The sequence below is a fragment of the Pyxicephalus adspersus genome, chromosome 2 (assembly GCF_032062135.1).
Source record: "Pyxicephalus adspersus chromosome 2, UCB_Pads_2.0, whole genome shotgun sequence".
NCBI lineage: Eukaryota > Metazoa > Chordata > Amphibia > Anura > Pyxicephalidae > Pyxicephalus > Pyxicephalus adspersus.
In genome coordinates, this window is record NC_092859.1 from 24519733 (window position 1) to 24532657 (window position 12925).

At 39.5% G+C, this 12925-nt stretch overlaps 1 protein-coding gene across 8 annotated transcripts in view; it reads right to left on the reverse strand.

The window, feature by feature from the left end:
• Positions 1–275: 275 nt before the first annotated feature.
• The window catches only part of ADIPOR2 (adiponectin receptor 2), a 50006-nt gene continuing 37356 nt past the window's right edge, over positions 276–12925 (reverse strand). For all 8 annotated transcript variants that reach the window (XM_072400043.1, XM_072400049.1, XM_072400046.1 and 5 more), the window contains 6 exons: positions 12276–12395; positions 9766–9937; positions 7721–7907; positions 7147–7334; positions 5304–5497; positions 276–5033 (listed from right to left, as the gene is read on the reverse strand). In XM_072400043.1, the coding sequence (XP_072256144.1) occupies positions 4905–5033; positions 5304–5497; positions 7147–7334; positions 7721–7907; positions 9766–9937; positions 12276–12395 (990 nt within the window). In that variant the 3' untranslated portion in view covers positions 276–4904. The remainder of the gene's footprint in view (positions 5034–5303; positions 5498–7146; positions 7335–7720; positions 7908–9765; positions 9938–12275; positions 12396–12925) is intronic.

Below are 12925 nucleotides of genomic sequence, written 5' to 3' on the forward strand. Positions count from 1 at the left end.
TTTTTTTTTTTTTTTTTTTTTTTTTTTAACACGGGGAACCCTTTAAATAACTTTCAGGTCTTCAAGGAACCCTAGTTATGAAACCATGTTCTAAACGAGAATACGGGGATTGTATTATTAAATCCAAACATATTGTTAAATCCAAACATCTTAAAGTTACATACAGATACATAAACTCTACTTTTATGTGGCATGATCGTAGATCCCTACCACCTCAACATATTACACCATAAAAACACACATAACTATGAAATATTAAAAGACAAAAACTCATACAATGTTAAAATGCTGTTTTATTTATCAGAAAGTGAATATTACAGCGAGAAATGAGAATTAGACCCCATAATCACCATTCACCCCCTCAGTGTGCTTTGCTGCGTCTCACAGTAAACCATAGAAACATGAGATTATTAACAAGGCCACATAGTACTGAGGACTGAAGCTGGGAGTGAACAGGTGACAGCCAATATTGAACAGGGGGGCACATGGGGGAATCTGACCGATGCTACTCACATGAGAGCTGAGACAGGTAAGGCAATCAAGATGTCAAACATAGCCAGCATCTCTTGAAGGTGTGCTGTACAAGACAGTATCTGCTGCAATGACACATTGTTCTGCTGGGGTCTTAACATATCCTAGAATTTAAAGAAAATTTCTGTATATAAAGCATGCAAGTAAGCGGCCTAAAATCAGATGATTGTAGACCATTAGTTTGCATATGATTTCCTATAAATTTGGCAAAAACATTACTTAGTGTGTGTTTTTATTGTTATGTAGTCTTTTCAGTTAGCAGTGTTTCTCCTCATTGTCTTGGAGAGTTCATGGAGCTGGCTTGCTGCATAAAGCCACTTTACAGGAAAAAAGCTTGGTTAAAAGGTGCAAAGACATGGAAGAAACACACTGAAATAAGTTAGAAAAGACAAAGGATGAAGAACAAAATAGCAAGGAGTGTACAAAACAAGCATTTCATTTGTGGTCATGTAATAATAATTACACCATGCTACAAACCTTTTAGGGCTTTTTTAAACATAAGCCCGCTCCCTAAATAAAATTTGCATACAATTCATATTATCGATTTTGTTGGCTGGTCCACATCTATGAGCTACAGGTAAGTGTGTTTTCAAATGGAAACTATAAAGTTCTGCCCACACGGAGTTTTTTTTTTTCTTAACAACTCACCGAGAACTGTGGGATGTAGAAATTCAGAAGCAGCAGATACTGGTCAGCACCGGGCATCTCTATACAGAAATCCAGAATCAAATGCCTTCAAGCAGATGCAAAGGAACACTATTGGATTGTGTTGAGCAGAATGGAGAAAGATGAAATGCTCATGAAAATGGAGATGACTGCAATTCTAGATGTGAACTGCTGAAATTACAGTGCAGTGTTCTCCCCAGCCCCTTTTAACTGGGCACACCACCCGGCTGTTTTTTGGTGGTTACTTAAAAATTGGGTCACAATTACGGGGGCTGCCACCCACATACAGCTCCTTCCCTCCCAGCTTAAAAAAAATTCTGGGAAAAAATACTGCAATATAAGATTTTAATGAATTCAGATATAGGATTGGGATTTTAGACAAGTATGCCAACATGTGGAGATCACATTCTGTTGCTGGTTTTACCATTAGGGTCTGAAGATGTCATTTGATGCTAAATCAATGCACACAATGGCGGCTCGTTCCTGCATTGACCACCTCCATCAAGGTAAAAGTTGTCAAAACAAATTTAAAAAAAAATGGAAATCCAACCCTTGGTTTTAGTTGTGAAAGGAATAAAATATCCACAGGATCTCTGTCGGATTAGGTTTCCTGCCTGGTGTCTCCAAGAGTCACAATCAAAATACCTTTTTGTGTAGTCCCTACTAGGGTTTCATTGATTTCTATGTGCCACCTCGAAGGGAAATTCCCCCCATACATTTATGCCCAATGTAATATATAACAGTGGGGCCACAGACCACAATATTTCTGACAGGTTTAAACCCTTACTTATTAACCTTCCAGAAAAAGTGCGTAGATCTGAGCACTTAGCTGCCAGCGCACTTTCCAAGATGTTTTTAATAAAAAATAGTGTAATGAAAGATACATAAAATGAGCCAGGAGGAAAAGCACTAATATAAAATGACTTCTAGGCTCCCCAGTGAACAGTTATGTTGTACACAACTACCCAGAATGCACCAGGAAACTCACTATAAAACGCACACAGCAGTTGCAAAGACCCCTCATCTATATCCTACTTCCAGGGATCCTACAGAACTGACAGATATAATCAATACTGATAATATAATACAACAAAGAACAGGAATGTGTGCAATACAACCTGGATACAATGAATAATAGAACCCTAGATGATTCTAAACAACTCCCTACATTGCCTGTACAAAGTTTTTCTAAAAATCTAAGAAACAATAGTCATTGTTACTCATAGAAACTGCATCCTCCTGTTCCTTCAATGGTGGAGGACAGGAGGACAGAAAAATCTGGTTGGGTTTAAAGTGCAACACAAGCCAGTCCAGTATCTGACATTATAGTTAAAAAAAAAAAAAAAAAAAAAAAAAAAAAAAAAAAGTCGTCTTCTTATATTTTTAGAACATTAAAAAATGTGCCGGACCACTGAACATCAAAATGTTAAATGCCTAGGGGGAAAAAATTGCCTCTTAAATATAGTATATTTAATCTATATTTAAAAGAGACCCTGACATTACAAAATGTTGTAATCCAAGCACATACCTGTAGAGGGCACATATCTTTTCTGTTGCACAGAACTCATCCCCTAAAATCCTCTGGGGAAACGGACACTTGAGGGATTGTTCATCTTCATGGTCCCCCATAACTCTCCCTAGTTTCCCCCTCTGACCTCATGACACCAAGAAGAGTTGTGGAGGGAACACGCAGAAGGACACTGAAGAGCACAACCAGTGGAAAAGATAAATATGGATCCTCAATTATACTGGCATCTGTTTAGAATAAAACTTTTTTTTTTTTGTGACCGAGTCTCTTTATTGCTGAAAAATCATAATTACAACTGACAATGCTTTACAGATTTCATTTAACTTTGTTAATGATAATCTTTGTGTTTGCACTGTTATTAGATCCATCCATTGCTTGCCAACCGCTTTGAACTACAGGTTCCCAAAATCTCCTGCTGTGAGATATGTATAGGTGATGGGTAAAAGGCCCCCCGCCCCAATGCAATTTTTTCCAATTTAATATATAGGAAAACTCTATTGAGGGACCAATGCTAAAAATGCCAGAGGACCTGACAATACCAGACTGAACATTTTGCATTTTAAGTCTCCCAAAACCCATGCATGTGCATAATGCTGGGGACAATTGCCTACACCCCCAGTGCTGTCCCTGTACTAGCAGTACTCTTCGGGTAGAATGACAGGTAACCCTAAGCTCATGTCATCTATAAGGCTAGACTCGCAGTACTTTAGGACAAATAATGTATACTTTTTTTTTCTTTAGTTAAAATGAAATGAGGTGGGTGAGGGTGCAAAATTTTCTTACAGTGAAATTTCTCAGCTTTTTGGGCTACGGTTTTATAAAAAATGTCCCCAAACGCTGTAAAGAGATCTTAATGATAGTTAAAAGTCTGTCCTGTCACCTGTACAGATGTGAACAAAACAGCATGCAGGACAGAACAGATTGGATTCATAATCCAGTTTATGGCACAGCTCACTTCTGCCAAAGAGAGCATGCAAAAAAACAAAATCACCTTTAGTTATATTTTAATAGGAAACAACAAAAGTATTAAAATCCGTGTGTTACAGAGAACAGGATTTAACATGACTGCTCAACACTGTGCCCAAGTTTGACACAGCCTGAGGGCCCATTTGTTAAAGATGAATGAGGCACTGCAATGGGTCACACCCCAGGCCCCCTGAAAGAAAGAGTATAAGTCTAGGTTTATTTCAAATATTCTTTACTTTTTTGTTTATACAGCAAAATTCACCAACGACCCGTGATCAGCCGTAACTCCTTGCTACACATCCAATGTGAGTGATAATTTCGGGAGCCCTTTTCTGGTGAATGCGGTCCTGCCATGGGGTAACATTCCAGGCCTCCTTCATACTGAAAATATTCTAGGGGCTTCTAATGTCATTAATTCACAGGGCATGACCCACTTAAGTCCCCCAAACAGTAACTGTGCTTTGTCTTTGCCGGGACCACCACAATCCACCCAGTCACCTACACCCCTTGCTCCACACTTGTGCAAAACTTGTCTATGAAACAGTGAATGGTACAGATAATCTCTTTAAAGCACAACAGTATTTTTTTTTCCTTGTACGTGTCACAATATCCATTTTTGAAAAGGTCTAAAAACTTTTTTAAAGAGAAAATTAGAAATTTTTGTATGTTTTATTTGCACAAATTTGCCGACCGTCCCTCGCAAGTCTCCCCAGAAATGATCAAAGAACAGAAACACCACCATGGATACAAATTGTGAACCTTACCAGGAGGTTAAAAATAAACATAACAAAATAATTATTAAAGACCCCCAACCCATACCAGGAGAAGTAGTTACAAAAATAAATAGAAGTTTGGACATTTTACTACAAGAAACACGCAGGAAAAAACTCTCTTTCGGTCGGAAGCTCAAGCTGCAGAGTATAATTTAAACCGCGTCAGTGCAGAGAGACATAACCCCCCCCCCTCCCCCGCCAAATTGGAAAGGGTAAAAGAGATGTTGACCAGCTCCCCAGGAATAAATTAAACTTCATACACTCGGTACTGTATATTTGAGGTAAGATGGTTAAGTTCCACAGTTTGTCTGGGCTTTGTGCGTCCGCCACTTTTTCTCCTCCGCACGGATGGGTGAGAAACTTCTCTCCTATCTACCACCCCTGTGCGGTAGGTTGTTCTTGGACTATGCTGCGCTTCCCCCTCTGTGGTGGTGAGGATCTTACAGCACCTCCTGGGCTGCGCAGCCACCACCCACCGTGAAGCGGAATTCCTGGAGGTTGGAGACTCCGTGGAAGTGGACGAAAGCTCCAGCCACAACGAATATGTGGAACAGCTGGTGGGAGTGAAACTGGAAAGAAATAGATGAAAATTAAGGGTGAGAGCTAGGTTTGGAATCCTCTTTGGTTTTTACTGCTATCTGGGGCACCATTAGTGAGATATTACATGCACTGTGTTTCCCACCAGAGGTAATTTTCTAATACCATTGTAGATAACATATTTAGTTAGATAATAAAATGAAGCACAATTAAAATAAATGTGAACTTTTTCAAGTAAAGATTACAGCTCAGTGTGCTAAAAAAAAAAAAAAAAAAAAAAAAAAATGGTCTGAAACACTTACCCAGATGTCGCACTTTCCGGGGAAGAAACGCTCAGGAATGCGTGCAGCATACAGTGCAGCCCCTGTGATGTATAGGCATGCCATGAGAATTAACCAGCCGATCTGGCCCATGGTGGCGGCTTTCAGAAATCCCTCAGCAATGACAAAATGCAACGTGGGGATAATTCCACTGAGGCCCAGACCCACAAACACACCTGTTGAAAATATAAGAACAAACATGTAACTGGGTCATGTGTCACAAGCAAACACGGTGTCAAAAAACATTCAATTAAACCGTCTTGTCTACAGAAAGTTAAATTGGATACAAGATATAGTTTTTAATGGACTTTGAGTGTCAACGAAATATTAAAGCCTAACTGATTCTTACAGATTTTCTGCACACACAGCAAGTTTTTTTATCCTACATATTGAGCCACAGGAAAGAACAGCCAACAGTGTAATACGGTTTATATTTCAAAAACTAAATACGATCACTACATTAAACCCATGCAGATAGCCGAATAAAATATTTTTTCATTATAGTAGGACCATAACTTAACCATGATATACTAGTGAAGGAAAAGTGGAGTGTGGTCACATGGAATGACAGCGGGCTAAATGCTGAAACTGGGCTGAACTTTAAAATTTTGTCCCTCTGACTCAGTAACGCAGGAAATACTTTTTATATTTCCAAATGGAATAATGCATTGTACACCTGTCATTATAAACTAATTTTATAGCAATTACATCATTACTGACAACTCTGGAATGATTCTTCTAGTCTGGTGGAGTGAGATTTTCACACCGGGTATTAGCCAAATGAGGAGTCACAGATTCCAGCAGGAAGTATTAGACAGGAGGAAGGGTGGAAGATTACACTGCAGAGCCAAGATGATGAAAACACTAATTTTTCATCGCTGTCTCCGAGAAAAACCACCATCTGACCCAACATTATGTCCCAGGCAGACCAGCATGCGATACTCTCTGGGGATTAACCTCTGCAAATGTGACTACAGTCCAAAACATACAGCTTGAGAAGGCATCGGCACCACTTCCTTACCCATTTAACCAAGGGATTTAGTCCATGATCTGTAAATGGAGTCACAACAGTTTTTCCTTTATGACCTTGGACAAAACTGTGTGCCCAAACCCATAACAAATATGGCACATATACAATTTGATGTCAAGTTACATTGAAGCAATTGTAAAGCACCATTTCCCCTCCTATTTGTGTTGTTGTTTTTACTGCTATAGAACAATACATCGCTGCGTAATAGGTTGGCGCTGTTTAATATTAATAATAATAATGCAGATCTGAATTGGTGTTTAACCAGTATAGCTGGTTGGTGCTGAAAATGACTGCAACAGATGTCAAAACTCCATTAAAGAATCAGGAAAGCCACATGAACTCTGAAGAAGCTTTTACACATTTGTCTGTGACTTGTCACATTTGTTAAATACAGCGGATATTTTGAATTCTTTAAGGCAACACAGTGACAATGTCTATAAGGCAACGCCACTGCCAACATGTTCTCATCAACTGCCATCAAAGTTTACATCACTGTTCCTATAGCTTGCAGATCATCTGTACACTAATGTTGGATCTGTTTTAGGATAGCATACACTTAGGCTGCTATCGGGTATTGCCTGCTTGGAAGGTTTATGCAATGTGAATGACAGTAATTACTATGTTGTCTTGAGGAACGGAGGCCCAGAAACAACAGCTGTAATTGACAAATGTGTGAAAATTCCTGCAGAATAACTCACAGAAAAGGTCATCTCAATTGTTTGGGTTTATAACTTAAGTAAAAAAATAAGCAGATAAACAGAACACTGCTGCTATAGTATTACATGAGGCGCTTACCGGCTCTCACCCCACGATACTGAGGAGTTGCAAAGAGGTCCCACTGCGATACTATGATGGAGGCAATGCCTAAGACGCAGATGATTATTAGGTAGATATAACATGGTTGTGGGTTGCAGTAAAACGAGTAGTAAAGCCATGGAACAAAGCTGCCCATGATAAGGAGTGCAATCCCAGAGTAATCCAACCTGGAAAAGACAAACAAAACGAGATCAATAAATCCAAATAGAAACTTATTCATGAATGAATGTACTCAAGGAATCTAACTTTCCAGCCAATTTAGAAATACTACAAACTGGTCCTATATCTGGAGATTCTACAATCCTTGATGATAGCCAGGCCCAGGCCCCACAGCCGGGAATCAAGGCAGCGCAGACAATCCAATAGGCCCAAGAGAAGACTGGGCTAGCAGTGTGATCAGGGAGCCTAGAAGGATGAGGGCCACTTTATGCCATGGTGGACCAAGTACTAACTCAAAGTCAGGGAACAAAATCTTAGTCTACTATTTAGCAGGTTAGAATGATATAATGAAATGTTTTTGCTTCATTTATATCAGGCAGGTCCTTGTACTTACTTGGAGAAGACACGTGAAACTCCCTCGGAATGACAGTACACAGTATGAAAAAGCCAGGAGAATGAAAGGCAAAGGATGGCACCCAGGAAGAAGAGTCCGAACACCACCTTTTCCTGCACTGGAGCGATGAATGCCATGTTGGGTCGAAACATATAGAAAATACCCAGACATAGGAAGAAGACACAGCCTGAAAACAAAAATAAAAAGGAAAGTTATAGCCGTGGGTTCATATCTGCCTGACAATCATCTGTTCTCATGCAAGAAGTTGTTAATTGAACAGCCTGGGTTAAGGGTTTAAATTTCAGTATCTATTTATCTAAAACCTCTTAATATAGTTGCCAGCGTCATGCAATCCACACCCTTCTGCCCCTATCATTGTATTGGCACTGCCCCTCCAAGACAACAGAAGAAAGGGTTGATATTGAAGAATTTCTTCTATCAGTCATTTTCCCCCAGTCTGATGATTGGACAATAACATTAGAACACCAAATTCTAAATTTGATCGTGGGTGCCCTTTAAATCTGTCATATAAAGAATGGCTTATTTCCCTAATACTGCCTTATATAATGTAAGATTAGATGTGAGACTCTTTTTGAATGGTGAAATCCTAAACACCTCCCAGATTGTAAGCTCTTCGGGGCAGGGTCCTGTCCTCCTGTGTCACTGTCTGTATTCGTCTGTCATTTGCAACCCCTATTTAATGTACAGCGCTGCGTAATATGTTGGCGCTATATAAATGCTGTTTATTATTATTAATAAACTTTGTTTACATTCAGTATAAAAGTTTGTGGAGCAGTAACACAAAGCTACCATTAGAGAGCAGATAAACATTGTTACAGATGATCCCATAACCCCAGGAGGTCCAAGAAGCAGCTTGAATACAGTCTGCAGTGAGCAGCTGCCTTCTTCTCCGGTCCAATCTCCTCTCACTTCTTCATTACCCTTCCTTTTATTTCTAAATATCACCATGCCACTGGCAACACAGATGGCGAACACAAATCAAACATAACAAGCAAAAAATAATATTATTCAACCTAAAACTGGAAACGTCACGGTTTTAAAAATTTTTTTTTTTTTTTTTTTTAACTTAAGCCCAAGAGATGTATGCCGTGTTCATGTTATAGGGGCCAACAGGAGGTATCAGGAATGGTTGTTACAGTAAACCGCAGGGTACACTCCTCATGGATAGTAATTGTAACAATCACCAGCCATTAGGAGCATGCCCCACCTTAGTAACAAATTCAACCCACTGTGCCCCAAGGACCCAAAATGTACCTGCACTGAATCAGATTTTCATTAAGAACATATAGTTAAGGGAATTAAAAACAGAATGGGTTTTAATTTTAACATTTCATTAACATGTTGATTCGGTGAGGGTGGGGTGGGGGTGTATTTAAAAGGCAAGGTACTGGAATAAGTCAACCTGCATTTACTAGTAAATGACACACAGAGCTCTATTGTTGATTTTTACAGGAAATATGGAGGAGTCATCATAACAGCACATTGTTGGGTATTATTAAGAAAACAATGAGTCATAATTACACAAGAAAGGAGAGGTAAAAAACAAACATGGTGCTCTGTCTCTTTCCATTGGTATGGTATGAGGGCATAATTGAAAGCTGGTAAAGTCTGAATTTTGTCAATTGGAAATTAAATATTGCTCAGCTTATGTGCTTTCCAGGAAGCAGATCAATTCCTATAACATGGAGCTCTTTATAATGAGGTCAGTGTCAATGTGACCTCAATGCAGTATAATCTGCAAAGCTAATGTATAGATTTATCTCACAATGTCTGTTCTCTTTGGCAATTGCTATAATTAGCACATAATACTCTCCAAAGAGAAATAGTTTTCCTAGAGATATCAATGAAAAGGATTGTAGAAAAATGTTGTGAAAATCTTTAGAACCTCCAATAAGAAGGAATGTTTGCTCCGGAAAGAAAGGATTTCTAGGATAATGAACACTGATTGGCTTTCCCTGGTAATGCAGATAATCTTTATGGCCAAGTGTCTGCTGGGATGGTGGCTCCCTATATTAGAAGCTTACCAAGAAGATGGGTCCAGATGTTGCCGGTCTCTGTGTGTATCCTGAAGATGCTCTTGAAGCACGCCCTGAAAGATGGCATGGGTGGCCGGTGACCGTGCAATAGATAATCGTTGTCCTTTAGCCAGTCGGGGAGTACGTCATGAGGGATCACTCGCCATCGACCCTCCCACACCTGTATTCATGGGGGAACAGAGATGTGAAAGATACAAAAAAGTCAAAACACAAGGGAAAAGGCAAAATATCGAGGTGCACAAATTCATCCCAATTTAGGATGTCAACACCAGCGAGGAAATGTACTGTTGGTGGCACGAAAGGTATAAAAGGTAACTATTGATGCTAAAAGTCGGAAGTGAACTCTCACAGTCACCTGCTAAAATAAATATTGATAACACACTTGTCATCCAGCTACAGAGTAATCCCATTAGTATATAAAGGCAAAGCCCCATATAACAAGAGGGATGTGATGCGACATTGTTAGGCACACTTTGAAGACAGCGAGTGTTAGAGAGCATGAAGTTAGTAAGTAGGTAGGGCAGTGCTTCTTATCTAGGGTTCCTCCAGAGGTTGCTAGGGTTTCCTTTATGCCTCTCAGGTCCGTTTACTAGACACCAATATTGGCTATCTGTAAGGGTAAAATTCTTCCAATTGACCACCACACTAATGTCCTGGGAGCTGAGAATATAGTAAATATAGAAGGAGTTCCTCGAAAACCTGAACGTTAATTCCAAAGTTTCCCCATGGTGAAAATTTTGGGAAACACTGAGCTAGAGCAACAACGGTCAGACATGAGGACTTCTGGCTCAGCCAAGGGTCCTCCTTAGGAGTAACCAAAGTTTACCACAATACCCCTATCAGTAAAAGATCATCAGTCTATATATTTCATACAAACTCCTTTAACCACCTAGCCGGTATGCCCGACCTTCGTACGGGCAAAAAAAAATGGCTAGGATGGTTAACCCCGTAATTTTGTCACATCCTTACCTCCATGGTCCCGCTGTGCACATCCAGCGGGACCATGGAGGTAAGGATTCCAGCGTCGTTTTCCCATTCCAGCGTCGTCCTCTGTCCATCGTCGTCCGTCGATCTCCAGCGTCGGGTGCCAGCGGGACCGGTAAGATGCCGGCCGGTATCTTGTGTTCCGCTGCCCGGCATCTTGCGTTCCGCCGCCCGGCCGGCCGAACACAAGATCCCGGCCGGCTGAACACAAGATACCGGCCAGCATCTTACCTGGTCCCGCTGATGGTCCACGTCCGTCTTCGTCCAGCGCTGGATGATCTCTGCAGGGAGAAGCCGTCCGGCGGAGAAAAAAAACCGGACGGCTCCTCCCTGCGTGCGTGATGACGTCGGCGCGTGTGCGGGAAATTCAAATAGAAACTCATTCATTCATTTTGTATTGGATTCAATACAAACTCCTGTATTCAATCCAATACAAAATAATTCAAATAAATACAAAGTTTGTAATTGGTAAATTCAAACTGTCATTTTGTATTGGATTGAATACAAACTCCTGTATCAAATCCAATACAAAAAAATAAAAAAAAATTAAATAAAAATAAATAACTTGGAAATTCAAATTTATCTTTTGTATTTGATTGGATACAAACTTGCGCATCCAATCCAATACAAAAAATAAAAAAAATAAAATAAAAGTAAATAACTTGGAAATTCAAATTTATATTTTGTATTTGATTGGATACAAACTTGCGTATCCAATCCAATACAAAATAATATAAAATTAATACAAAGTACATAACTGGTAAATTCAAACGCTCATTTTGTATTGGATTGAATACAAACTCCGGTATCCAATCCAATACAAAAAAATAAAAAAAAATAAAAGTAAATACATTTTTTATATTCATATTATCTACTAGAACCCCTGTTCGGACATATTTCTGTAAGTTACAGGTCTACAATTTAAAAAAAAAATTTCATGAAAAACAGTGGATCACTTTTGGTACAGAAATCTAGACCTCAGTGTAACGCTCAGGTGGTTAATAGGTTTGAATTTGAGACTTACTCTGTGGATCCCTTAGGACACCCCACCATGGAAACTTTGCTCTGCACACTACGTAATAAAGCTCTCATCCTGAATACAGGAAATGTAAACTTTGGCCTGTAATGAATAATATTGTGCCAGAATAGAAACTGACATCACCACAGATATGAGGCTCTGAGGAGACTGTGGAGCAATGTTTACATGCTACGTGTAGCAATTCTCCCAGTGGACAGAGATAAGATTCAATGACTGTCCCATCGCTGCATAATCAGAATGGAATAAAAAAAAATGTTTTTCTTCTGTACAGAGGGGGTGAAGACAAAACTCCAGAAATAAATGTAGAAGGGATAAATCTTCCATCGGTTCTGGGCAATAGTGTTGATATGGAATTCAAACAAGGACAGCAAGTGAAGCTGGGCCTGTTTGAAATAGCACATACAGAAGAATATTGCAGACAACAGCGTTTTTATTTTCAACAAATAAATAAGAATGAGCTTTTAAAGCTGCATACCTTACAGACAAACTCCTCCACCCGCTCCATTGCATGATGGGCCTGCAGGAGAGGTGCCATTCCCATAAAGCCTTCATCCTCCTGTACTGGTTCTTCTACGTTGTTGCATTCCTCTGAACACTATAAAACAAGAAATCGCATGTTAAATCACATAAATTTACCAGATTATGTACAAATAGGTGTCATTCATTATTCACAACGGCCTAATGTTACATTTGCAACCACACTAAATATTTAAAACAAACTGGAAAACTTCTGTGGTTGCTATAGAGATAGACCAATCACTGGACATACAGTACATCGTCTGCATTCGGAGAACAAATGAGGAGGGTGGGAGCCATCTGATGTCTCCATGACCATTTCCGGTATGAGATCATCAATGCACACTCACAATCTCTAAGCTACACATATTATGTTTGTACAATTTGTAACATGTCACAAATGTTAGGGAGCTATGAAATATCTGCTTTGCTCTTCATAGGATTGGAATATACAAGGCAAGTTTAAACTGTGTTATCTCTGCTCAGTTGTAAGATATTTTCACAAATCAGCACATACAACTTCAGGGGGGAAAAATCATGAATAATATAATAAAAGAATAATAAAAAAACACACAGACCTGAAAATTTAAAAATCCAGTTGATAAGAGA